We start from the raw sequence: 26,773 nt of genomic DNA, 5'->3' as shown, positions 1-26,773 counted from the left end.
CAAATGAGAAAACCCTAAGGAAATGCAATTGAGATTCTCCCATGGCATCCAGAAGTCTTGAACCAAAGAGTGCAGACTAGCCAGGCCCTTTATCAACTCCAAACAGGAAATTACCTCAGAGTACCTTTGATAGTATAACCTGACAATGGAGGGTAGCCAGACTGTGGCATATCAGCACAGGCCACTAGTAGTCATGGGCACATTTTAGAGCAAAGGTATTCAACTCTTATCTTACGAGGTCCAGAGCCTGCTGGTTCTGTTCTACCTGATCATTAATTACACACATCTGGTGTCCCAGATCTAAGTCACTCCCTAATTAGAGGGGAACAATGAAAAAAAAAGCAGTGGAACTGGATATGAGGTCCAGAGTTGAGTTTGAGGGTTACAGAGTGAGTATTAATTCAAATGGGACATATGAACAGGCTGAGAATTGTTGACGTTTCATTTATTGTATAAAATAAATCTACAAAAGTATAACTGCATTGAAATCGTATGCACATTTATACATAAAAATAAATCAGATATTTCAGACCAATTAATACATATTGCATAGAACAAGGCACAGATTCAAGGTCAGTGTTAAAATACAGCCGTTCTTGAAAACAGGTCAACTTAAAAATCGGCGAGATGACTGGAAATGACCACATTTGCTTCCATTTTTTTTTAATAAGAATAATAAACAATAATGCAAAGAATAGTAAGCAGCATACATTTTTTTTGCCACTGACTGATGAGAAATGCTTTGTTTTAAAGGCTTTGGATTAATAAAGTCATCACTGACAAAGTTGTTGGCTAACTGTTTCCCGACTGATCGATTGCCAAACACCAGAGACATAGCCCAACACACTACCGCCATTCACTTCCCTGAAAAACAAAACAAGGGTCAAATATATTACACAGCATTTCTTGGCAGAATTTGACTGCATGTTCTGTACAACCCAAATGTTAGTGTCATGTTAGAATAAATATGTGTACACCTGAAAATAATAATAAATAACTTCATAATCACTTAGTTCAAATTATTTTCAAAATATTTCTTGATGTCTGCAATTGTGTTTGAACTGAACTAAAAGACCTTGCAAGGTTACCCTTGTATTTCACTTGATATCCTTTTGAGTCAGATCAATTGAGCAAATTCAAAACATGCCATACAGGAAAAGGAAACATAGTCCGTCTACAAATAGAGTTGAAAGCTCATACACAGCAGTATGATATTCAACTAACAAATTATGAATAATACATTAAAATATAGTAGACAAAAAAACTTGAATGAGGCCTATGAAAAATTCAATAACATTGATAAGCTGTCCATATACAAAATATTTTTAAAGTACCCTCAATTTGGACGCATCAGTGTATACCCATGGTGCTGTATGCAAAAAGATATATCTTTGCATTTGGAGTAGAGAAAAAAAAATGTATGGCTGTGTTGACAAAAAAAAAGACAAAAAAAGCAATAGAAATCAAGGAACAGGGTAATAGTACAGACAAAAGGCACTCAAATTGCAATCAAATCAATGCATTCCATACAGTATATTCAACATTTTGTTTCCATTTTGGAAAGGCGAGCACAACGCATGCACAGTGTAGTTAAAACGTCTCTGGTGAAGTCTCTCTTACAATTTCCGGACATTGAAAAAAAAGAAAAAATAAGTTTAATATTTCGCCGCCTACGGCACTTTTTATCCGGTTTGTTGTGTTCATTAAGGGCACACCGTAGCAAAACGGAAAATGTAAATGAGCATTTCTTATTGGACAAGCGACTTGCCGTTTCATTCAGTTTTCTTCCTTTTTGTGCCTATTGAACACGACCCCGATGTCAGTCAAGACCCCACCAGGACTTCCATAATGTGGTCGAGCTCAGCCAGGTCCATTTTGAAGGGCTGGTTTTGGGCCAGAGGGGGAGAGCCCGCCCCTCCCCCACTGTAACTGGACAGAGTCTTGACCAGGTCGTCCGCAGTGACCATGGGGGTCGTTTTGGACACCCCCAAGTTCGGCGGTATTGAAGAGGCGCCGCAGGGGAGGTTAAAGTCATACATGGAGGTGTCGATGTCCGTGAATAGAATGTCGTCCAGGGCAAAGTCAGTGAGGAAGCCCCCGGAGGAGGGCGATATGTCTGCGGGGGTGCCGGGAGGGTCTGCCAACACATTTTTTGCAGCCTGGCTTTCGTCCAGCAAGAGCGACTCCTTGTCCTTCGGGCTGTATGTCCTCCCTTCCTCTTTCATGTCCATCCCTGCTGGTAGAGAGGGTGGGGGCTGGGGTGAAGGTGGAGGAGACAAAGGTAGGGAGGAGGTAGTAGAGGTTGTCACCGCGATGGGGCACAGCTCCTCGATCTCCTCCAAAGCTGAGGAGAAGCTGTCCTTGGCAGGAGGCGAGACAGGCTCTGACGGTCTCAGCGAGACAGGGTGGTGACCCAAGGGGTGGGGTGAGGACGGCGGCAAGGCGAAGAACAGTGGCGGGTCATCGTCCAGGAGCGAGGCCGGGGTCAAACCAGAGTCCAGCGACGACAGTGGCGAGAGGGGCGGGGAGAGGACGCCGCCGAACGCAGATGTCGGAGCTTCGTGGTAGCTCTCGTCCTCGGTGATGTTCGGCGCCGGCGGCGGGACGGCGAAGAAGTGTGCGCGCAGCCCCGCACCGCCTTCCTCTTTGAACTCGTGGTGGATGCGGCGGATGACGTTGTTGATGAGCACGCGGCGCTGAAGGGCTGGCTCGGTGGCGGGCGTCCGCGGCGGCCCATACAGCTTCATCAAGGAGATGTTTAGCACCGTCTGGCGCTGCAGCGTGTAGTTAACCCTTGAGTGGCTGCCTGCTGCGCCGGCCGCTGATGTGAGGAGCGCCTTGCCCTCCTCCAGGCCGTCCTCATCCAGTTTGCGCTTCACGCCGTTACCCAACATATATCTGTGGGAGAGACCAGAAACAAGGTGTCAGGAGAAAAATATATATGGTTGCTTTTACTTCATATGTGAAAGAGTGAGTAGTAGTCAGTGAGAGACAGCTGTGTGAAAGAGACTGCTGGGAGACACACCACATCAAAACGAAGTCAGAGATCACAGTTACACTTGTATGTGTATGTGATATGAGTGTTTAAAATGAACAAACATCTGTGAGAGGAAAAGCCCTCGTTCATAGTTTTATCAGCAATATAACAAGTGGAAAAAATCCACTTCTCACTCAAACTACAACACGAGCTTCCTGGAAGCAGGGGGGCTTCCTCGCAAACAGTGACAAGAAATGAAACGAGCAAGCAGCGAACACACGCTCAGCGTCAGTGTATGGGGTGGGGGGGCAGGAGGGGGTTTTGGTGTCAGCTGACCAGCTAGCATGTGAGGCGGCGTCAGCTGACTAGGTGGGTGGCAGCAAGCTCTGACAAAGGGTAAGAGTCCCAAATGGCACCCCATTCCTTATGTAGTGCACTACTTTTGACCAGAGCTCTATGGGCCCTAGTCAAAAGTACTACACTATAAATAGGGAATAGGGTGCCATTTGGGACACAAGCAAGTTCCCAACTGAACCACCTGACTCAATCAGAATACGGCGCTAACAGACGTGTCAGCACAGGAAACTGACTTCCTGCCCGGACACAGCATAGAAAACAGGCAGAAATGGCCCTGCTGTTTTATCGATTTACGCTCAAAATGGTCACGTGGGCTTTTTTTTTTTTTTTTTACATACATACATATATACATACATACATACATACTTGAAGTCGGAAGTTTACTGGTTGAATAATAGTAGAGAATGATTTATTTCAGCTTTGATTTCTTTCATCACATTCCCAGTGCGTGAGAAGTTTACATACACTCAATTCATATTTGGTAGCATTGCCTTTAAACGTTTCGGGTAGCCTTCCACAACCTTCCCACAATAAGTTTTGTGAATTTTGGCCCATTCCTCCTGACCGAGCTGGTGTAACAGTCAGGTTTGTAGGCCTCCTTGCTCACACACGCTTTTTCAGTTCTGCCCACAAATTTTGTATAGGATTGCAGTCAGGGCTTTGTGATGGCCACTCCAATACCTTGCCTTTGTTGTCCTTAAGCCATTTTGCCACAACTTTGGAAGTATGCTTGGGGTCATTGTCCATTTGGAAGACCCATTTGCGACCAAGCTTTAACTTCCTGACTGATGTCTTTAGATGTTGCTTCAATATATCCACATCATTTTCCTCCCTCATGATGCCATCTATTTTGTGAAGTGCACCAGTCCCTCCTGCAGCAAAGCATCCCCACAACATGATGCTGCCACCCCCGTGCTTCACGGTTGGGATGGTGTTCTTCGGCTTGCAAGCCTCCCCATTTTTCCTCCAAACATAACCATGGTCATTATGACCAAACAGTTCTATTTTTGTTTCATCAGACCAGAGGACATTTCACCAAAAAGTACAATCTTGGCTGATTTCTTTTGATTTTCCCATGATGTCAAGCAAAGAGGCACTGAGTTTGAAGGTAGGCCTTTGACAAGAAATTTGTGGAGTGGTTGAAAAACTAGTTTTTAATGACTTCAACCTAAGTGTATGTAAACTTCCGACTTCAACTGTATATACACACACACAGATTATCTTGGCAAAGGAGAAATGGTCAGGGATATTTTATTTCCGCTCATGAAACATGGGACCAAGACTTTACATGTTGCGTTTTATATTTTTGTTCAGTATGTATGTAAGAGATAGATAGATATCTCTCCCTCTTACATACATAACAAAAATATAAAAACGCAACATGTAAAAAGTCTCGGTCCCATGTTTCATGAGCGAAAATAAAATATCCCCGAAATTTTCCATACGCAAAAAAAAGCTTATTTCGCTCAAATTTGTTTACATCCCTGTTAGTGACCATTTCTCCTTTGCCAAGATAATCAGTACGTCCAACTGGCTTCACGATCACGTGTAACCACGCTAGCCCAGGACCTCCACATCCGGCTTCTTCACCTGTGGGATTGTCTAATTTCATTAGACATTTTCAGACACACAGCACAACACAACTGGGCCCCCTGTCCTACCTATTGCAAACTATGTAGGAAAGGAGTAAAATGTATAGATAATTATCATCGCGGTGTAGTTTCTGTCCTCATATCCATTCCAACTCATTCACTCACCTCCCTTATATATCGTCAGCTTGTCTTTCTGAGATGAGAAACAGAATGAGGTCAGAAACCAACGAGGGAAAGATAGTACCTCTGTATCATACACACTAGGCCAGGGGTTACCAAACTTTTTTGGCCCATGGCCCCATTTTGAGGACCTCAACCATGGGAATTGTTTGTTGTTGTAATTCATATCCAATGTTAACTTTTTATTTGGGGCCATGTCAGTCAATTGATCATTTGTCTGACATAATGAATCTTCTCAACACCACCTCATCGCTGCTGTCACAGCCAACCTGGACCGACATTTGATTTTAATCCAGTCGAGAGCGCTGATGGTGCTTTCAAGACAACTGGGAACTCTGAGAAATATGGAGGCAAAATCATGACGTCAGTGATCTTCAGGTCAGACAGTCGGAGCTCTAGAAAGAGGCCCCGTGTTCCCGAGCTGGTATTCTGAGACGGATGACCGTTCAAATACAGTTTCCACACATTTTTTTTGTTCCCCCTCGCTCTCCAATAATAATAGTTCTCTCTGAATCCACTGATATGTAGAATGTTTTTGTATTTCCCCTGCATGCTTGTGTTCAGTTTCCCAAATAAGTCTGTTACGACAAGGAGACACTCATTTCATTACACAGAAAGTCAACCAAGTCTGTTTTCTTTTACATCCACTGTGAATGACAACAGTTCCTCTCTCAATGCGAAAAAAATCTTTCCAACACTCCCCCTCAATAGCCAAGCCTCAATGTGAAATAGAACGTTGTCATGCTCTGATCTCATATCGCCACAGTTAAGTGAACAGGCGTGTGCGCAGTGAATGTGGTTTGATGTATTTTATAATCAACCTGCTGCAGTACATCTCTGATTTCTGTGCTCAGCTCTTTTGCCGCCAGTTGCTCTCGGTGTATCATACAATGCGTCTATACGGCAGAGGGCAGGCCTCGGCACTAGAGTACAGAGGCCTGCCCTCCATAGATGGCGCCCCCATCTATGCAAAAGTCCATCATTCAATCCCATGGAACCTGTTTTTCGTCAATATAGCCACGCAGCACACTTAACACGCCCTGTGACGTTTCATGCTCGGGAATCATGAGACAGAACAATATGTCCTTATGAATGACATCCCACTACATGTACAGCGAACAGAAAAAGTCAATGCATGGTCATCTCAGCCCTCACACACTCTTTTCACCATTTCAATTGCGGCCGGTAATATCAAAGTCTGCAGTAGTGTGTGGTTTCATAGAGTGGCGTGCCTAGCCATTCACCATGGAATGATTCAAGTGCAACGCTATCTGGTTGAATTTTATCTTTTGGATTTGAATAATTTTTTCATTTAGGTTTTTAAAGGTAAACTACATTACAATGATCGAGATAAAGACAACACACACACACACACACACACATATATTTTTTTAATTCTGATTTTTTTTTTTTTTTTCAGGATTTGGGAAGTTCTCCCACGGCCCCATTTTCATATCAGGGACCTAGTTTGGGAACTGCCCACACGAGAATGCCTCCCAAACTGTCACCTAAGATGGAGCACAGAGCACACCTCTCCTGCAGTGCATTGTCTCACTGGTACGTGTAACTCTACCCTGCTACATAAACTACTGCACACAGCCTGCGAGAGACTCGCCCCTTTCAGTCCGTTGTGTAACGTGTGCTACCTTGATGAAAGCCAGAGGGAAAGAGATTCACTATCCCATTTCCAAACCGGGTTCTTGTAGAGATCATTGCTGTGTGTGTGTGAGTGAGTGAGTGAGTGAGTGAGTGAGTGAGTGAGTGAGTGAGTGAGTGAGTGAGTGAGTGAGTGAGTGAGTGAGTGAGTTTGTGTGTGAGAAAGAGAGAGGGTTTGTGTGTGAGAAAGAGAGAGGGATTTAGTGTGTCAGCTTTGCTTAGAGCCACACACGCCAACTTGGACTCTGAACACACCAAACCCCCCCAGGGCGTGTGTGAGGGAAGTGCATGCGCGTGGCTGGGGATAGCTCCACACTCGCCTGTTACCATGACGAATACAGTCAGCTGGGAATCCAGGGAGAGAGAGGGAGGAGGTATGGATGAGGTAGGGAGGAGGGACAAGCAAGGGAGGAAAGAAAGAACCAACATGTTTCTCCACTCAGGCTGCCATCACTATTGCAGCTGGTGCTTGGATATGGAAGTGGAGGTGAGAGAGCAACTTGTGTGTGTGTGTGTGTGTGTGTGTGTGTGTGTGTGTGTGTGTGTGTGTGTGTGTGTGTGTGCACGCAGTGCACACATGGAGTGCATCCAAAATGGCCCCTTATTCACTAGTGCACTACTTTGATGTAGCTAGGCTACATTTTGTAGTAGTTCCCTCGCTGCAAATACTATGCCTCCACATACCTCCCCCACTCAATAAAATGATTCATCCGCCCCCTATTCCGTTCACTTATTCCTTTCACACGTGGGGCCCTTCGACGCTGCCATCTGCTGACACTGTCTGAAGACGGTTGAGAGATGCAGAGAGAGAGAGAGACAGAATAGAGAAGACTGATAGGGGATTTTGGCAGAGAGGGAAAGACAGGGGTGACAAAGAGAAAGACAGAGGAAAGGAAGGTAAAAGGGAGAGTTGAGAGAGAGAAGAGGAAAAAAAGAGCAGCAGCAATATAGGAACACACCTTCCTTTAACAAAAACAACACAAAAGTGTCTGATTACAACAGCATTCCAGCCACACAGAAGGCTTTCTTTCACTCCATACTCACAGCAGGCTTACAGCGATGGCACTCAGATTACACTCAGATTGCCTCGTCCCAATGTCCACCCCTTGAGCACATGACCACTTCAAACTCATGTCCCAACATGAACTTCTTGGTTCTCCCAAGAGCTCTGTGTTCCGATACACCAGGGTCGTATTCATTAGCGCACACCGTAGCACAACGTGCTTTAACTGGAGAAAAAATTACTAAAACAGGACTTTCTTATTGGACAAGCTCAAGCAATCCCTCCCCGTTTGCTTCCTAGTGAATAGGACCCAGAATCCGTCCACATGTTATTGATAATTATTCAGTAATGTTATTTCAGTGTGTGCTTCCATGAAGTGCCAGGGATTTGTAGAGCCCCATCTGGGACAAGGTCAAAATGTCATTGGATTATTACCTTTTTTTGGGGGGGGTGGTAGCAGGCAGCTGCATGCCTTACATACTCAGCAGGCATCGTCATCTTGCGGAAGGTCTCGGTTGTACACCGATTTCTAATACAAACTCTGCCGTGCACACTTAGGCTGGAAGAGCAATTCCAGATCCTGCACCTTTCTCAATGGCACAGTGCAGCCTGCACCGGAGATTGCAACCCTCATTCATCAACAAGCCTAATCATTCTATTTCCCACACTATTTCTTTAAAAAGTTCTGTCAGACTTCCAAGTCCTTCAAGATTGCAGTAGAAGTTAAACATTCATATTTGTAATGCAAGCATTCGCGGCCTCAATTTTGCCCAAAAGGTTCCTGGAAGATAATAATTTTATGCCAGGTTGAAAGACAAGGTTCACTGTTGGGCTCTGGTCATGCGAGAAACCACACTCAGAAGCCGGGCTGGCCTGGCATTAGGATTGTTTGCCTTGGTTTCTCCAGCAGGCAAGTGGATTCTTGTAGCACTGATTTAATGGGCTTGTTCGGAAGAGACTCCAACTGCGTCTGAAACGGCACTCTATATAGTGCACTACTTTAGACTAGGGCCTTGGTCAAAATAATCTGACTATACAGGGAATAGGGTGCCATTTTGGACAGACCTAAGCTTGTTTGGAAGAGATGCAGAGTTACGGAGAGTTATTTTGATTGATCACCAAGAGGGGGATTTCAGAGCCAATTTGCTGAAATATTTAGGTGAACTTCAGCCCTCCTGCTCGCATAGTAGAAGAAAAAGAAAAAGAGGAACGAATAGTGTTTACTGGAAACCAGAGCAGACAGAGTCAAGGAAGCAAAGGTGGACTTTAGTCACGGAGATGGAATGCTGAGTCTAGTAGTGTGGACTGTGTGCCTACTTGCAAATCTGTGCAGATTCCTTGTGGTTGATCGTTGCATGTTGGTAGCCCTTTGGTGGATTTCTTACTATTCTTTTTCATATTTTATTAATGCCTCACTCCAATTCGTTGGTGTTTTTATGGGCAATTCATGCACACGTTAAAATCTTTGTCATTATTAAATCAAATTGTTGCATTAGGCCTCCGAGACGACAATCGTTTCCAATGCATGCAACGGAACTCTACAACAACAAAAACATCCATATTTCCCTGTCACTCGGCCCTACAGACGAAATGCAAATAACACTTTGCACTGTTAGGTTCCTACAAGGCAGCAGCCAGAACTAGCCCTTTTTGCCTCCCACATCTCTGAACCAGTGCTAAACTATTTGGAAGTCTTCACAGCAGTAGTTAAAAGCTTTAAAAAAAACAAAAAAAAACAGTAAAACAAAGCCAGAGGGCTGTATCAGATTAATTCAGAGGCCCCATTCCCCCAGTCAAGTCTGTAAGTATGGCGTACTCATTAACTTTTAGCCTAAACAGTTTGAAAAGGCATGTATGGCTTCTATTTTCTAAACTACTGGTTTAGCTTCCAGAAACTATCGCTCATCACATTCCTGTCAAAAGGTGACAATGAGTCACTCAAACAACAACTACAATGTGATGACCAAATCAATATCTGAAGAGTCACAACAAAGCTACCGGCAAGTCTCAAATGTAAAATAAAAATATGCAACGTTACATAACGCTCCTGTACTTACAAAGTAGCAATTGTACTGGGACCCACATGAACGACAACGTTTTCAGTGAACAAAGTTATATTGGTGTGAAGTCCCTCCTCCCACTCCCTACATGCCACCAAAAAGTTGTTTTGTAGCCAAGGCCCTATGATCACTGTTGGTAATGACATGGCTCTAGCATTTGAAACGAAACTAAGTCACGCGTGGGTGTCACTTGCTCTTTCAAAATGTCAGAAAAACATTATTCAGACATTCCCACTACCGGAGCACTAAGACTGCGGGAAATCGTATGGGTGACTAACCTAACAACGATTGTATTTATTGATACATCTAAATTGAATGGTTTTGGGTTCTCTGTCATGACAAAACGCGTGTTGGATCAATTCACTGTATGAACTGTCACTGACGTATTACTGTAGCTGTCACAACAGCTGCCCTTGACCTCCAAAGGCATACGCCACAGATAGCCCCTATGGCTGTGATGGGGGCGCCATAGCCTGCTCACCGCCACCTGCCACAAAGTACTCAGTCGGCTCTTCACTGAACTGGAGACTTAAAAACAATATTACGTTCCCGTTTCGAGCATTAGGGCCTCCTTCCACATGCAACACTATAACAGACAAGTAGCTAAATGTAACAAAAAAAAGCCACTCAGACCGAGGTGCTTTCTCTCTCCAGACTCAAGACACAGCAACAAAATGCGACAAAAATGCTTTTTTTTTTAAAAAGAGAATGGCAAACAGGTAAATAACGGCCAATAATTCATTTATACGTAAATCAAAGCATAATTATTCCATGTTGAAGCGTGTTTAAATAATCCTAACATTGGTGAATGCAACGCAGTCAAACTTACCACATGTAGTTCCAGCAAGGGTTTCAAATCCTGCATCGGGGTCAAATTGACGCCAAGAACAGAGGATCTACAACGAGGAACACCAGACATCGAACTCCTCGCCGTCTATACTTTCATTTCCGCGCCGCGGTTCTCCAAAATAGCCGTGGAGCTCTACACAATGGCGAGCTGTCGAGGAGACCGATGAGTCTAGTCACAGACAACTACCGTTCACTGAACAGCAGGACAGGCACTGCCGGAGCTATTTTTTTCTCCGCCGATAGACCTACAACTACACTGGCTAGGAATGACGTAAAGTGAAATTACGCTCTGAACTGACAGTGTTGACTGGTACGGTGGCACACGCCTCGCCCCCATGTAGCTTGGGAAGCCACTAGTGGGCGCTATGGATCTCCACTATCGTCTGGGCTTAATGTGCCCAGCCGGTAATACACTATAGTGTCCCCCGGTGAAAACGGTCTGTGCTTAAAACATTCTCTATCCAGGCTGCAGAGGCTGCGATATCCTCCTTAACACGATTCAATGTCAAGGCTACAAAAACGGGGAAAATATGCGTACTTTCTTTTTGAAACACCATTTCCCACCGCCATGCTAAAGTGGCTATGTAGCGTATCACATTCAGCCAATCAGGTTGAAGCAGTCTGTTTTTTCCACCCCTAACATAGCAGCGTAAAAGAAACAAGGATAGTTTCAAAATAAAAGTTGTGCTAACTGAACATAGTTTTAAATGACGTATTGGATTTGTTGGCATTAAATCGTTCACTGAACATTATTCCGTCTATGAAGTGAAATTATAAAGTTACAATTTGATTGAGTAGAATGTATTTTTGTACACAGATGCAATATGCAATTAACGTAATGATAGTTTCGTTTACAGGTTTATTAAATTATATGTTCATGTGTGCAATCTGAAAGGTGTAATTAATAATGATAAAATAACAAATTAGATCCGAATGCTCTTACTAATCACCCTATTTCTCTCTTTCTCTATGCCTGAGGACACCCTGGCCTGATGATTCCTCCTGGCTTTGCCTGTCTCAAGCCCACCGGGTCGTGCTGCTGACTACTATGACACTTACCACCACACCCACATACCTAACTAAATTGCATATTGCATCGGTGGTAAAACATGTATTCTACTCTAAATCTCGTTTTAACTTTATAATTTCACTTCACAAATGTTTAACATGTTGTATTAAAACTGTGAACAATGTTCTGTAAACGAGTTCATGCCAAGAAATCCAATACATGTAATTTAAAACTATGTTCTGTGTGTACAACTTTTATTTCGAAACTATCAGACCAGGGCTGCATTCCAAACACTATATTTTTACCTCCTCAGGCATCTGGGTAGCCACTTTCCCTTGGGGAATCCACGTCGAAACCGGATGCAGGTCTAATTCACTAACGACGTTGCCCACTCGGCCATCGATTTAGCTCGACGTAGCAAGTGAAGTACTTTGATCACTTGTGAGGTTGATATGAACCACAATTCAACGCAAACTGTAGTCACACTCCAGTGGCCGCGAAGTGTCAAATGTAATCCACACGACTGCATTTTCGGCATGTCAGACAAAATTATTAAATTAGCTTTCAAAAAAAAATATATATAGATGACACTGATTTTAGCGTTTGAAAATTGGCTTATTCTTGTAGTGAGGACCCAATAAAACTCCATAAATATATTTTGGGGAATTTATTGGAATGAATGACCAAACTATAAAACTAGCTAGCTATGGGTACCTCTAGCTAGCTAGCTACGTTAGCTTGCTAGGTACATTAGTTAGGTTAGGTAGGTGTAAGAAAACAGATTGCTGCAACCTGATTAGCTGAATGCGATATGCAACATCTGGGACTAGCATTTAGCAGTGTTGCCAAACTCCTCAGTAAGGAAAGTAGCTATTGGCTGTCCTAAAAGTCGCTAAATGACGTCATGGCCTAATTTGCATAATTGACCATGTGCATGTAATTGTGATGGACGCTGTAGTAGAGAGGAATAATGTCGTGGGAGAGACAAAAAGGGAGTAAAAAACACCCTAAATATGTTTAGAACTACAAATTACATTTCTTCTGTCGATTCTTGTTTTTTTTTTGTCGCAATTCCAACCCTCCTCCTTTATCCGGGCTTGGGACTGGCAAAAGTGACCCAAAAGAGACACTCCGGCGGAGTCACTTAGATTTTTTTATTTTTTTTTTCTTAATTTGTTTTGGTTTTTAACCTTATGGTCCACTTAGGAGCCTACAACAAGTCACAGTAAAACATGAATATTTTTAACCATAACGTTTAACATTTTTTTGTATACAATCTACATGAACAATCTAAATGGACCAAAAAGAGACAATAGAAAAAACTGTCAATGGCAATGTGAGAAAATTATGGTAACTAGTCTGGCCCTAATTCAGGTAAAAACATTTTTTTTAATGTAAGTCAGGGCGGGATCAGCCAGGGCTTCCCGCGTGCGCGATTCATTTGCAGTCTGGACACGGAGGGGTGAACATCTCCTGTTCTGACTGCAGCTGGGAGGGACTGCTGCACAAGGACTGGGCCGCCTGTGAGTGCTTTGGGACAGGGGTGTGGCCCTCGGCAGCACCCGCTGCTCGTTGAGAAGAGTAAGAACGATACGTGCTTTCACGTCAGTCTCAATGACACCAGAAAAAGTCACTAGATTTGTCGCTAGTCGCTTTTTTGAAAAAGTGGCGCTAGAGGGGCCTGAATACCCGCTAAATATAGCGACAAAGTCGCTAAGTTGGCAACATTGGCATTTAGCCACTCTTGTATGGTTGTGGAAAATTGTGTTTCATGAAGAAAGTATGCACATTGAAAAAATGTCACGCCTTCTAGCCATTAAATCGAGTTAAGGAGGAAATCGAAGCCTTTGCAGCCAGAATGGAGAATGTTTTTAGTACGAATCGGTCGCCAGGGGACACGAGTGAATTCCCGGCTTGGCACATTAAGCCCAGACTATAGTGGAGATCCATAGCTCCAACTAGTGTCTGCCCAGGCTACCCCTATGCACAGACCAGACATACATAATTGTCTAAAATAAAACAAAAAAAATCTATGGATGTTGGAATTTGCTGCGCTAAATATCCTAAGCTAGCATATAGAACAAAACCCATTTTGTGTGGTGGCAGCTTTCAGGCAGAATAATAATGATAACATGTAATTGAGAGAAATAGTCAAAGCTTATTCTTGGGAGCATTCTCTTGTCAAGGAGTCTTGCTGTGAGTGAGCAACCACAACTATGTAAGGCATCCAAGCTATTCAACGTTAGACATCTTGGTATTAGCCAGTGCAATATTGTAATGCAAATTTTTTAGTTTGCTGGGGAAATTAAATGTTTTGACAATGATCACTCGTACAACGTAGATCTAATGTACATTAAAGTGTATTACTTTTACGTCAAAGTGTTATTTGTGCCATTATAATGCTTAGAAATCTAACCAGCAACTTTTTCTGAAACTCTCAAAATTGTTTTTAGCCAATTGCCACCTGTCACTCTGGCAACAGCTTCTCCATTGACAACTGGAGACAAATTTCAACTAGTCAAACAGGTTACAACTATGCTGCAGCAGAGAGCTTCAAAGACAAACCCATGGCCACACGTCCAAAACACTTAGTCACATAATAGAGCATAAGCAATCTGCAGAAATAATATTTTTTATCAAGGGATTTATCAAACGTGGGTCGTTATGCGGCTATGCGCACACCTGTGTATGTGTGTGTGCAGACGCTCATTTAGGAAAGAATGATGTGAGCGCCATACTACTCCATTCTCTGGCATCTGTTCAATAATGTGGTGGTTATCCTCGAGTTAGGCAGAGCGTGACATAATTGCAACCAGATGGCAAGAATAAAAACCGGAGGACTCTCCAACACAAGCAGCTGATTCCCTTCAAATTAATGCAGGAGCTGAAGATATGGCATTCCCATCTGTGACCAGTGGAACCCGTTATGAACTTTGGACTGGTTCAAAGTTAAGTTTAACACCTCAGTGTAAATCAGCACAAAAGCCAAGGTTAAAAGTTAAGGCCAGAAACACAGTACATGAGTACTAACTAAGGGAAGTCAAGTGAATGTAGTACAATTTAAATAAAGAAAATGATAATGGCCATTAGGGCCCTGAAAGCGATGGCAATGCCACAGCTGGTAAACAGTCGTGACAGAAGGGCAGCAGTAGTCCGGGCTAGGGGTATTTCTGTCCCTACTAGGGGCAAGAGAGGGGGGCCTGGGTTGCCAGTTGTGAGCGGAACGAGCGCTGCTCTCCTATTTTGGGCCTGGCACCAGTTGAGACAGGGCTGCAGGGCTCCTGCGGTCATCATGGTTTCTCTCCCCTCTCATGTTTCACCCGACCGACCGTCCACCCACAGACAGACGGACCTGAGACTGTACAGAGAACTGCCTTATGACTTCAACCCCAATCAGAGCCCATGCAGGAAATTAGCATCTCGTTACACATCACTCGTAATTACACATTGAAACAAAATGAAGCTGAATGAAAGATGCAGCCCTGAGGGATGCCTACCTTTTGACACGCCAATAGAGTAGCAGTGGTCTAATCACAACAACCATGATGGTACTGGAGCAGAGTGGAGAGGCATGGCGAGAGACAGACCTCTACTCTGAGAATTATGTTTCTTGTAAGCAACTTGAAGCAATTTTAGGACAGGTTAGAGAACGGAAGAGGGTTGAGAAGTTGCTACATCTGACAAACAAGACACCCATATTTCATGGAACTGCCAGAGAAAAAAGGTGGTGTCAATTAAGGCTCCTATTTTCTGCATACATCCTCCAGATTTAGTTTTGCGTCAACGTTTGGCAGATCCTGGGTCAGTTCTTTTGGGCCTCTTACTTACAACATAGACTCTCTGGAGCCGGTTCCGCCACATAGAAAAGCGTACGACTGGCACCCGGGCACTATTTTGAAACAGACCCCCCCTCCATAACGAACCGCCAAGGTTGCCAATTAGCTCCCGAAACCCCATCCCCACCCATCTCTTCCTCCTCCTGCTCTGAGAGAGAACACTGAGGGAGGGCCGTCAGGCTGGGATCAGGAAATGAACGATTGCAGTTTTTTTTTTTAAGGTTGGCTCCTCCGCCGCGGGCATCCATCCATCACTGTATTTTTCTTTCTGTTTTTTTTGTCTTGCCTGGCAAGGAACTACTCGGAGCTACTTCAGAATGATACAGTATCGCCATTGGCTTGATTGAGAGTAGCTAAAAAAGAGAGAGGGGGTAGGTCTCGCATGAAAGGATTAAAAGCCAAAAGAAAGTCTAGTGTAACGGAGGCCTTCAATTTAAAGTGTGGCCTGGCTGGAATGAGCGTGTAGATGCTGAGGGGGAAAAGAGAGACATGTATTCGATTATTTAGCACTCACTGTGAGGTAAATTAAATGGTGAGATAGTTGACATATTTGATGAATCACACCCCCAAAATGCTTTCACTGGAGCGCATTGTACATGCATGAACAAGAGGGCCGGGCACTGACATACTGTAACTAAAGCTAATAGGCAGCTCAAGTCATAGTCACTCATTTCATCACTGCTGCAAATTGCAAGATGCCCTTGTGGCAACTCACTTACTGGAAATAGGCTTCTAACCAAAGCAGCTTTAAACTCCATGAAAAGATACATGTACGGTTACGTCAGAGTGTCGCTTGAATAGTCAGGAATGAGTCATCTTCGCTTATGGGCTGTGTAAATACTCAAGGGGAGTGTATACATATGTAGGTTATGTAAAAACTCAAGTCAACAGGATTTTTGTTAATCCTATAGCCGGTGACTAGAAACCGAGTATCTTTTGCTCGCTCATCTTGCCCTGGCTCCCCCAAAAAATTCTGTCAATGAAGTTTAAAATAGGCTGCCTTGTAAAATAAACACGCACCACTTACATTTAGTCTACAGTGAATACAAGGAGGCTGAGTAGCTATAAAATAATGAGTGTTAGAGGAAAAATCCTAAATGCAAGTAGTTGTACTGTTTACTCACAGTACCATAGCAAAGACCAAAAGTCAACCGCTTGAGAATAGAATGTAAAAAACACCTTTCTTAGTTACAATTTTAACAGACAGAAACAGTCACTACCAGTAGTCTAATTCACTGAGCTGTCCATGCAGACTTGTATTATATGTCAGTCGTTTCAGGCTACTGCTAATTCTGATTCATCCGAAGAGAATCAACTCTGTGCTCTGCTGCACACTTAGCCATTGTTCAGGAGGGCGTCAGGCATACAAATGGGACTCGTCTGGCCAGTAGGGCAGCATGCTGTTCAGTGCTAACTGGCAAGATGACAAACAGTCCACAACACCTCTCACTCCATTTGATGATGTTACACTACAAAAAGTATGGCCAAAGCCTGTCTCAAGTGCACACCTGCCGTCTAGGCATGAGTGATAGAACCAAGATTGATATAATGGAGGCTTGATTCTCCATCTCGCATCCACAAATCCAGCTCCCACCTTTTTGCTGTGGGTATTGTCTTGAGTGAACTTCACACATGGGCTAACTAGCTCCCTCCCTATCCTCCCCCATCCCCCTTCTCTCCCTCTCTCTGTATTTTACCTACAGGGCTTCTTCTGTAGATCGGGGGAAAGGCTGCGGCCCCTCTACAGCTGTCACAGATGCTTTCCCCCTTCCATTGCCCGGCAACCAAGAACAAATAAAGCCGGCAAACAGCCCACCCCCCCTCCCTCTTGCGCCATCAACTCTAAAGCCCTCAGCGCCGTTGCTGCTGCTCCCCATCCCAACTCCCACTCACTCCCTCTGAACCTCACAGCAAAACATCTAGCCCTTTGTCCACGCTGACCGGCTGAATGTAGGTTTTGTTTTCACTTAAAAGCAAATTGGGGTTATGCCTAGGAAAAATAGAAGACTTCAGTTCAACAGCTAAACAAGAGGCTGGCTTCACACTGCCTTTTACATAATTACAGGGGTCCGCTAGAGGGGAGGAGGGGGGAAGGGAGCATGCCAAGCAGTTAAGAGTGTGCCCTTTCTTCTGCCTGGGGCCTGTGTGTGAGAGGCCGGCCGTGGCACATTTACAGCGGCAGGCACCATGCCACCGCAACGCTGATGAGAGGGTCAGATGTTAATCAAGCGGGCACACAATGGGTACCAATCACGGGATGATCTGGTGGGTGCTCTACTTTGGGTATGACACTAATTCTATGACAAGGTTGGTGTGAAAGTATAGATTAAGGGTATCCATCACAGCCACAAAACAATGCCTTTGTCACGGTCATGGACGTCAACGTCACATGAACTCAGATAACCGTTCAACATAATAGAACGCCATGGAAAAGCCAATGTAATTCACCACAGCTGTTGGGGATGTGTAATCTAATTACTATTCAAATGAGGGCCCATTCAAAGTCATTGATTTGAAATTGCCCTTAACTCAGATTAAGAAGTCCCAACTACTGGGAGACAGACAGTACAGCTGCAGAGATGAACTAAGCCACCTAATGCTGCCCTCCACTGGTACAGACCTGTACCAGATTCAGTGTTTCAGTTGTCTTACTGGGTCCCTATGCATCTACGAACAGGATTACTGTCTTAACTCAATTAGCCATGAAATCCCTAGTTTGTTTTTCTGGAAGCTGTGTTGCACCATTTTCCCCCACGTGGGCCAGCCCCCTAGCATTCGCATTCAACCAATGAGCTTCAACCCCTCACCATTTGAGTGACAGCTAGCGAGAGACACATGAACACACAGCAGAGCGAGAGTAACAACGTGGTGCACAGATCTGCACATATGTTTCGTAGTACACAATCTTAAAGGAACACTTTCGGCCTGTGAGCGCTACTTTCAAAACTACTGGCTAAAAAGTATATAAAAGTACCAGAGAATCCCATTAACTGTAATGTACACTTGTTGCTGGACAGACTCAAAAGTAAGAAGTAAAAAATAGCGTTTTGGCCCCGGCGTGCACAAAAAAAGGTGGTTGAGCTGGGTAAAAGAGAAGAAAACTCTAAACGTGATCCTTGGGTTGTCCAACTGACGTCACCCCATTGAAGTCGAATTTTAAAGGTGAAGTTTAGGTAAGGGTTATGGTAGGGGTTAGGGTATGGACGTCTCAAGTTCAGCACAACAGCACCCTTTACTGGAGACAATGGAAGCTGGGCCAAAGATGATACCGTTCAGCTTATGAAACAAGAGCACAAAAACAAAACAAAAAAATGTATCGCATTTCAGAGACTAAGCCTATTTCAGTGTGAAATGTACATGCTGAACAGGTGTAACTATCAGGAAATAATTCCAATAAGACAAATGTTTATTAAAGATCTCCTTCATTGTTTAATAGTAGACATTGTGCCAAAAAAATGTCAAGTCCTCAGCCACAAATCACATGCCGAAATTAAAATGTTCAGCTACTTTTCATGATGTCATATATATTGCACTTGCTTCTCTACAGGTTTAGCTAATCGGTTCTTACATATATGTATAAATATATACAGTTGGTAGAATTATTTCAGCCTTTGGTGAAACTTTGTTGTGCTGTTGGTTGAGAGACACTGGCGGAGGAAAAACAATGACACTTTCAATGTAGCATGTGTCCATGTGGCATTATGCATGTCAGCAGAACAATTACTCTCTGTACAGGAATGTTAACTAATGCTAGTATTATACAAAATTCATTAGACTAAACCCAAATAAGAGATAAGAGCTTGGGCATACAACCATTATGGGCATACAAAACGTCTCTAGGGCTGGAAGGACATGCCAACCACGCAGTGTGCCAAAGGCATATCATATATACATCCTGCCATAAAGGCACTGGCACATTATTTGGGGAAACATTATGAAGATGGACCACGTGACACTGAATGATATTTCCTCTAAATAATTTGGGTCGATTACAGTGAGCAGACGTGCTAAGTCATGATGAGTGCATTCCAGATGCATTGTGGTTAAAGTAATCAGTTCTGCCAACATGTATAATGCTCTTTAAAACATGTGCTTCATTGGGAGTGCATCCTAAATCATTTCTGAGGAGATCAGGCCAAAGTCATGCTGATATCCACAGTAAAATAAGGAGAACACAACCATCGTAGAAAAAATGTATTATTAACTAGCAGACCTGGAGTAAAGAGTTGGGCAAGGTTTATTCATATTCCTCTCATTCATAATTATCACCTTGCACCTTGTTTAAAAATGTCTGGATAAGTTGCCACATCTTATTTTGTACAGGTATGTTTTGGTAATACGTAAAAATATCCCACATTATGTTAGTGTGTTTCTGTGGGTGTCCTTACCATCCTATTGCAGACCTTGTCAGGGGTGGGGGGGGACATATTTCTGGTATTGCAACTGCACACACAATCCAGGCCACTCAGTCTTCCCTCTCTGTCACTCTCACCCTCGTTTCTCTTTCTTTCTCTCCTTTATCTATCCCTGTGGAGCATGGTAACTTTTGAGATTGGTAGGTAGGTAGGGGTCTGGGTGGATGGCGTTTGGGGTGGCTGAGGGGCCTCAGCAGCAGCCTCCAGAGGAGGTCTTGACTGGCGTGCTCTGGATCTTGACGTTGGACTTCTCCGAACCTCCGGCTGTGGCCCCTGGGCCCATTCTCTTCTTGATCTCAGCTGCCATGGTCATGAAGGCCTGCTCCACGTTGGTGGCACTCTTGGCGCTGGCTTCCAAGAAGGGGATCCCTAAATTGTCAGCAAATTCCTGAGGGAGGAAGAGAAAAAGAGACAGGGGACATGAGAGTGAGAGGCAACAGTAAGGTGGGAGTAGGGGAGAGGCATATACACACAAAGAGGCAAAGAGACGAGAAAAGAGTGGGACACAGAACGGGAGAGAGAGAAGATTAAACTTAAAAATATAACAATTTCCTCCCCCATTCTGTAACCAGGTAGAGCGTTACCTTGGCCGTTGTGTAGTCCACCAGTTTCTTTGTCGTCAGGTCACATTTGTTGCCGACTAACAGCTTGTTCACGTTTTCACTGGCGTAACGGTCAATCTCCTGTAGCCACTGTTTCACGTTATTGAAGGATTCCTGGGGTGTGACAGGAGAGGAGACAACTGTTGATAACTCAACAACCGATACAATAGACAGCATAACCAGATACACTGAAACTTTGTTTAACTTATACAGGCTTGAGAACAAGGCTATCTGCTACGTAAACTTGTTATAAAAAGAGAGTGAAAAATAGAAAGTGAAAAAATTGAAAAAGCAAATGAGGGATGGATTTACCTGGTCTGTGACGTCGTACACTACAATAATGCCATGTGCTCCTCTGTAGTAACTGGATGTAATTGTCCGGAACCGTTCCTGTCCAGCTGTGTCCCACTGGGGGCCAAATGAGAGCAAAGTCAGACCTATCATCATATACAAATCACAATGTTCCACTTCTGCCATTCTTGTGACTCAATCAAGTCATGTCAGCCATAGGTACTTACAATCTGAAGTTTTATGGTCTTTCCATCTAATTCTATGGTCCTAATTTTGAAGTCCACTCCAATAGTGCTAATATAGCTCTCTGTGTATGTGTCGTCCTGAAGAGAAAATAAGAAAAACAGAAAATCCCTATGGGTGTTCAAAGTACAGTAAAGTTCCTGGGACATCAAACTATTATCTCTCAAAATATCAACGTGGCAAATACAAACCTAGACAGAGGAAAGTTACTTACTGCAAATCGGAGGAGGAGGCAAGACTTTCCAACGCCAGAGTCGCCAATCAGAAGCAGCTTGAATAAATAATCACTGAAAGGAGAGTAGACATGTCACAGGTTAAATATATGTCAATTAATTCCATTTGTCATGGAGATATTACTATATACTATTCATTATTTGTTGAAAGTCAAAAACAACAAGGCAACAAATTGTCACATAGTAGCTAGTTCTGGCTAATTTAGTGACAAAAGCCAGTCAATCAATAAATGCATCTGTATCACACAACAATCAAAGTAGCCTTGAATAGAATTCAACACATAACTAACTAGATATAACTATATTATTGGGCAATTATGGTTAAATTGGTCAGCTGACTTTTTACACATGTTCAAATTTGAAAAAGTCAAAGTAGTTAACGTTTTAACTAGCTAATGTAACTAACGACGTTACCTAACTAGCCAGCTGTGATAGTAGCTAGCTGAATTAACTACCAGCTGATATTAGCTAGCCTATGTATGGGTAGTTAGCTAGCATTCATGCTAGCTGGCGTTTTAACGTAGCTAGGAAGATAAAAACAGGCCCTAACACGCCTATTAATAGTCAATATAAAACATATCTAGAGTGGACTTGATACAGAACATACCTTATGTCATCGATTTCATATTTGTATAGAAGACAAAACAAGTATCTTAAACTAGCTAACAGGTAGCGGGCGAACGTTAGCTAACATTAAAAAAACAGGCTGTCATCATTAACCAACAGTGTTACTTACTATTCGGGATTCATCGTTGACTAAGCACGGTAACGTTAAGCAGTTATTCTTTAAAAGATTGCTATCCTTTGTCGTGGAAAATGTGTGTAATATAATCCAGCAACAATTTTTTTCAGAACAACTGCAACTGGCTAACTACTCGGAGCCGAGATAATCGAATCAAATATGGCTGCACTCCTGACCAGGAAATGCCAACCAAACCTATGGGGCTACTGGAAGTTGTAGTCAAATCGTATTAGGCCTACATTATTTATCATTCATCATTTATTTATTCATTATTTCCACTCCATGCATTATCATGGGATAAAGAGAGGTCCACACATCTGTCCGATTGTTAAGGGATGCAGAAGAGAGGTAGCCCAACACAGGGCCCGTATTCTTATTAGCAGACTCAACAGCCTTAGTTTCTCAAATGACTGTCTCGCCTGGTTCACCAACTACTTCTCTGATAGAGTTCAGTGTGTCAAATCGGAGGGCCTGTTGTCCGGACCTCTGGCAGTCTCTATGGGGGTACCACAGGGTTCAATTCTCAGGTCAACTCTTTTCTCTGTATATATCAATGATGTCGCTTTTGCTGAGGGTGATTCCTTGATCCACCTCTACGCAGACGACACCATTCTGTATACATCTGGCCCTTCTTTGGACACTGTGTTAAAAAACCTCCAAACAAGCTTCAATGCCATACAACACTCCTTCCGTGGCCTCCAACTGCTCTTAAATGCTAGTAAAACTAAATGCATGCTTTTCAACCGATCGCTGCCCGCACCCGCCCGCCCGACTAGCATCACTACTCTCAACGGCTCTGACTTAGAATATGTGGACAACTACAAATACCTAGGTGTCTGGTTAGACTGTAAACTCTCCTTCCAGACTCACATTAAACATCTCCAATCCAAAATTAAATCTAGAATCGGCTTCCTATTTCGCAACAGAGCCTCCTTCACTCATGCTGCCAAACATACCCTCGTAAAACTGACTATCCTACCGATCCTCGACCTCACGATGTCATTTACAAAATAGCCTCCAACACTCTACTCAGCAAATTGGATGCAGTCTATCAAAGTGCCATCCGTTTTGTCACCAAAGCCCCATATACCACCCACCACTGCGACCTGTATGCTCTTATCGTCTGGTCCTCGCTACATATTCGTCACCAGACCCACTGGCTCCAGGTCATCTATAAGTCTTTGCTAGGTAAAGCTCCACCTTATCTCAGCTCACTGGTCATCATAACAACACCCACCCGTAGCACGCGCTACTTTGGGGATGACCAGTGAGATATACCAATGACTGGAACGAATTGCAAAAATCGCTGAAGTTGGAGACTATTATCTCCCTCACTAACTTTAAGCATCAGCTATCTGAGCAGCTTACCGATCGTTGCAGCTGTACACATCCCATCTGTAAATAGCCCATCCAACTACCTACCTCATTCCCATATTGTTTTTATTTACTTTTTTGCTCCTTTGCACACCAGTATTACTACTTGCACATCATCATCTGCACATCTATCACTCCAGTGTTACATTTACATTTAAGTCATTTAGCAGACGCTCTTATCCAGAGCGACTTACAAATTGTTAATTTGCTAAATTGTAATTACTTCGCTACTATGGCCTATTTCTTGCCTTACCTCCTCACACCATTTGCACACACTGTATATAGACTTTTTCTATTGTGTTATTGACTGTACGTTTGTTTATTCCATGTGTAACTCTGTGCTGTTTGTGTCGCACTGCTTTGATTTATCTTGGCCAGGTCGCAGTTGTAAATGAGAACTTGTTCTCAACTAGCCTACCTGGTTAAATAAAGTTGAAATAAAAATAAACAATACTGGATCATGAGAGGAATATACAGTTGAGGGAACTCACTGACAGATGGCTGTATTGCACAGGAGGTTGGTGGAACCTTAATTGGGGAGGACGGGCTTGTGGTAATGGCTGGAGCGGAATTGGTGGAATGGTATCAAATACATGGTTCGCTGCCATTCCATTCACTCCGTTCCAGCCATTATAATGAGCCGTCCTCCCCTGGCAGCCTCACCTGATGTACTGTACCATGCATTTTGCTCTTCACGCTGGTGGTACCTTATTGGCTCAGCCAGTTTCTTCTTGATTGCTGTAAGGTCTAAGGTCAAGGATAAAGAGCATCTGTACAGTGCATCAGTGATGGTTTAATTCCCATGCTTCAAAGCACAGCCAGTAGTGCTAGGAAAAGTAAACACAGGGATAGCTTCAGATTACCACCCAGGTAGAATTATAACTTTTATTTAGCCTATTGTGTGGCTGGGTGCATTCTGTAAAGGAATTGTCTAACATGCATTTTCTATGTGGTTGCTACATCAGTTTAACTTCCTCTCTTATGTGTGCTATTGATGGATCTGAGGAATTGATTAGCCATTAGTCACGGAAATCATAGACCTAGGGCAGCAACAGCACTAGATCTGGGATTAATGACAGATTATATTGGTAATTTTGAAAATGAAAAAAAATAATGTTCAGGGGAGGGTCCTCTTCAGACAGACAACTCTCCCAACAAATCATGAGGTAGACATAGAATGTTTGCAGGCAAAACCTTTGCAGTGTTTTTATTGAAGGTAATTGATGCAACCTAGCCAATTGCGAAATGCAGTATTTAAAAATAACCTCTTGCTAGCTACTATTTTGTGTCTGGGAGATGTTTATGCGAGAGCAATAAGCGGATAAAGCAGTGAAAGCCGGATGTCCCAACTCCGCCCTTTCCTCTATGCTGGCTAGGCTACTCAACTGTAACTTTGGTTAGCTTTCAATAAATTGGCTAAATGGTCAACGGAGTTACCTCTTCATATGAACAAGACCATTTGTATTGCATGCTGCATATTTCAAGTGAACTCGAAAACCGATATTTATCTTATTTCAGTCTTTAGTTATTCTTAACACACTAGCTAGAGTTTAAGATGGGGGGATAAAATATATATATATATATATCTCCTAATTCTATGAACTCTGTCAGCGAGTACATAAACCACCTCTACCCTCCATTCTATTGGCGAACGTACAATCACTGGAGAACAAACTGGACGAGCTCCGTTCGAGACTAACCTATCAATGGGACATGAAGAACTGTAATATCCTATGTTTCTCGGGGGTCGTGGCAAAACAAGGACAATATACATCTGGCTGGTTTTTCTACGCATCAGCAGGACAGAACGGTAGCGTCTGGTAAGCCCAAGGGGGAGGTGTGTGTCTCTTTGTTAACTACAGCTGGTGTGTAATCTCTTATATTAAAGAGTTAGAATACCTCATGATAAGCTGTAGACCATACTATTTACAAAGAGAGTTTATCCATATATATATATATATATATATATATATATATATATTATTTCACGAAACATTGAATTTGGCCTGCTCATACATGGAAAAACAGACAAAAATAAAATAAATCTATAGGAAGTTTGACTGTGTTGGTGTGTGGACCATGATAGATCCTTAGTGATGTGGACACAGAGGAACATGAAGCTCTCGACCCGCTCCACTACAGCCCGTCGGTGAATGGGGGCGTGCTCGGCCCTCTGTTTCCTGCGGTCCACGATCAGCTCCTTTGTCTGGCACCACATTGCCAGGTCTCCGACCTCCTCCCTATAGACTGTATCATCGTCATTGGTGATCAGGCCCACTAGCGTCGTGTCGTCAGCAAACTTAATGATGGTGTTGGAGTCGTGCGCAGCCACGCAATCGTGGGTGAACGTGGAGTACAGGATGGGACTAAGCACCAACCCCTGAGGGGTCCCCGTGTTGAGGGTCAGAACGGTGGATGTGTTGTTGACTATCCTAGCCACCTGGGGGCGGCCCTTCAGAAAGTCCAGGATCCAGTTGCAGAGGGACGTGTTCAGTCCCAGAGTCCTTAGCTTAGTGATGAGCTTGGAGGGCACTATGGTGTTGAACGCTGAGCTGTAGTCAATGAACAGCATTCTCACATAGGTGTTCCACTTGTCCAGGTCGGAGAGGGTAATGTGGAGTGCAATAGAGATTGCGTCATCTGTGGATCTGTCGAGGCGGTATGCAAATAAGCGTCCGGATTAGTGTCCAGCTCCTTGAAAGCAGCAGCTCTAGCCTTTAGCTCAGTCCAAATGTTGCCTGTAATCCATGGCTCCTGGTTTGGATATGTACGTCGTATTGTCATTGTGGGGATGACGTTGGTTGATGCACTTATTGATGAAGCCGGTGACCGATGTGGTAAACTCCTCAATGCCATCGGATGAATTCCAGAACATTCCAGGCTGTGCTAGCAAAACAGTCCTGTTCCATAGCATACGCTTCATCAGAACCCTTCCATATTGAGCAAGTCACTGGTACTTTCTGTTTCAGGAGGATAGAGTTATGGTCAGATTGGGCAAATGGAGGGCGAGAGAGAGCTTTGTATGCATTTCTGTGTGGAGTAAAGGTGATCTAGAGTTTTTTCGCCTCTAGCTGCACAGGTGACATGGTGAAATTGGGTAAAAACGGATTTCAGTTTTCCTGCATTCAAATCATCTGCCACTAGGGGCGCCCGCCTCTGGATGGGCATTTTCTTGTTTGCTTATTGCCCTATACAGCTCGTTCAGTGCAGTCTTAGTGCCAGCATCGGGTTGTGGTGGTAAATAGACAGCCATGAAAAATATGGATAAACTCTCTTTGTAAATAGTATGGTCTACAGCTTATCATGAGGTATTCTAACTCTTTAATATAAGAGATTACACACCAGCTGTAGTTA

At 43.5% G+C, this 26,773-nt stretch overlaps 2 protein-coding genes across 2 annotated transcripts; both read right to left on the bottom strand.

The window, feature by feature from the left end:
- Positions 1–428: 428 nt before the first annotated feature.
- LOC106585904 (SERTA domain-containing protein 2) lies at positions 429–11,690 on the bottom strand. The gene is made up of 2 exons (XM_014172650.3): positions 10,655–11,690; positions 429–2,898 (listed from the first exon to the last, which is right to left on the bottom strand). The coding sequence occupies exon 2, from the start codon at positions 2,892–2,894 to the stop codon at positions 1,824–1,826; it is 1,071 nt and encodes a 356-aa protein (XP_014028125.1). The 5' UTR covers positions 2,895–2,898; positions 10,655–11,690; the 3' UTR covers positions 429–1,823.
- An 8,048-nt stretch (positions 11,691–19,738) lies between these two features.
- On the bottom strand, positions 19,739–22,227 carry LOC106585917 (ras-related protein ORAB-1). The gene is made up of 6 exons (XM_014172662.3): positions 22,040–22,227; positions 21,285–21,357; positions 21,055–21,150; positions 20,849–20,944; positions 20,519–20,650; positions 19,739–20,322 (listed from the first exon to the last, which is right to left on the bottom strand). The coding sequence occupies exons 1-6, from the start codon at positions 22,051–22,053 to the stop codon at positions 20,125–20,127; spliced, it is 609 nt and encodes a 202-aa protein (XP_014028137.1). The 5' UTR covers positions 22,054–22,227; the 3' UTR covers positions 19,739–20,124.
- Positions 22,228–26,773: the final 4,546 nt, after the last annotated feature.

The sequence above is a fragment of the Salmo salar genome, chromosome 02 (assembly GCF_965601325.2).
Source record: "Salmo salar chromosome 02, fSalSal1, whole genome shotgun sequence".
NCBI classification, from domain to species: Eukaryota; Metazoa; Chordata; class Actinopteri; order Salmoniformes; family Salmonidae; genus Salmo; species Salmo salar.
This window is presented reverse-complemented; position numbering and strand designations above follow the sequence as displayed.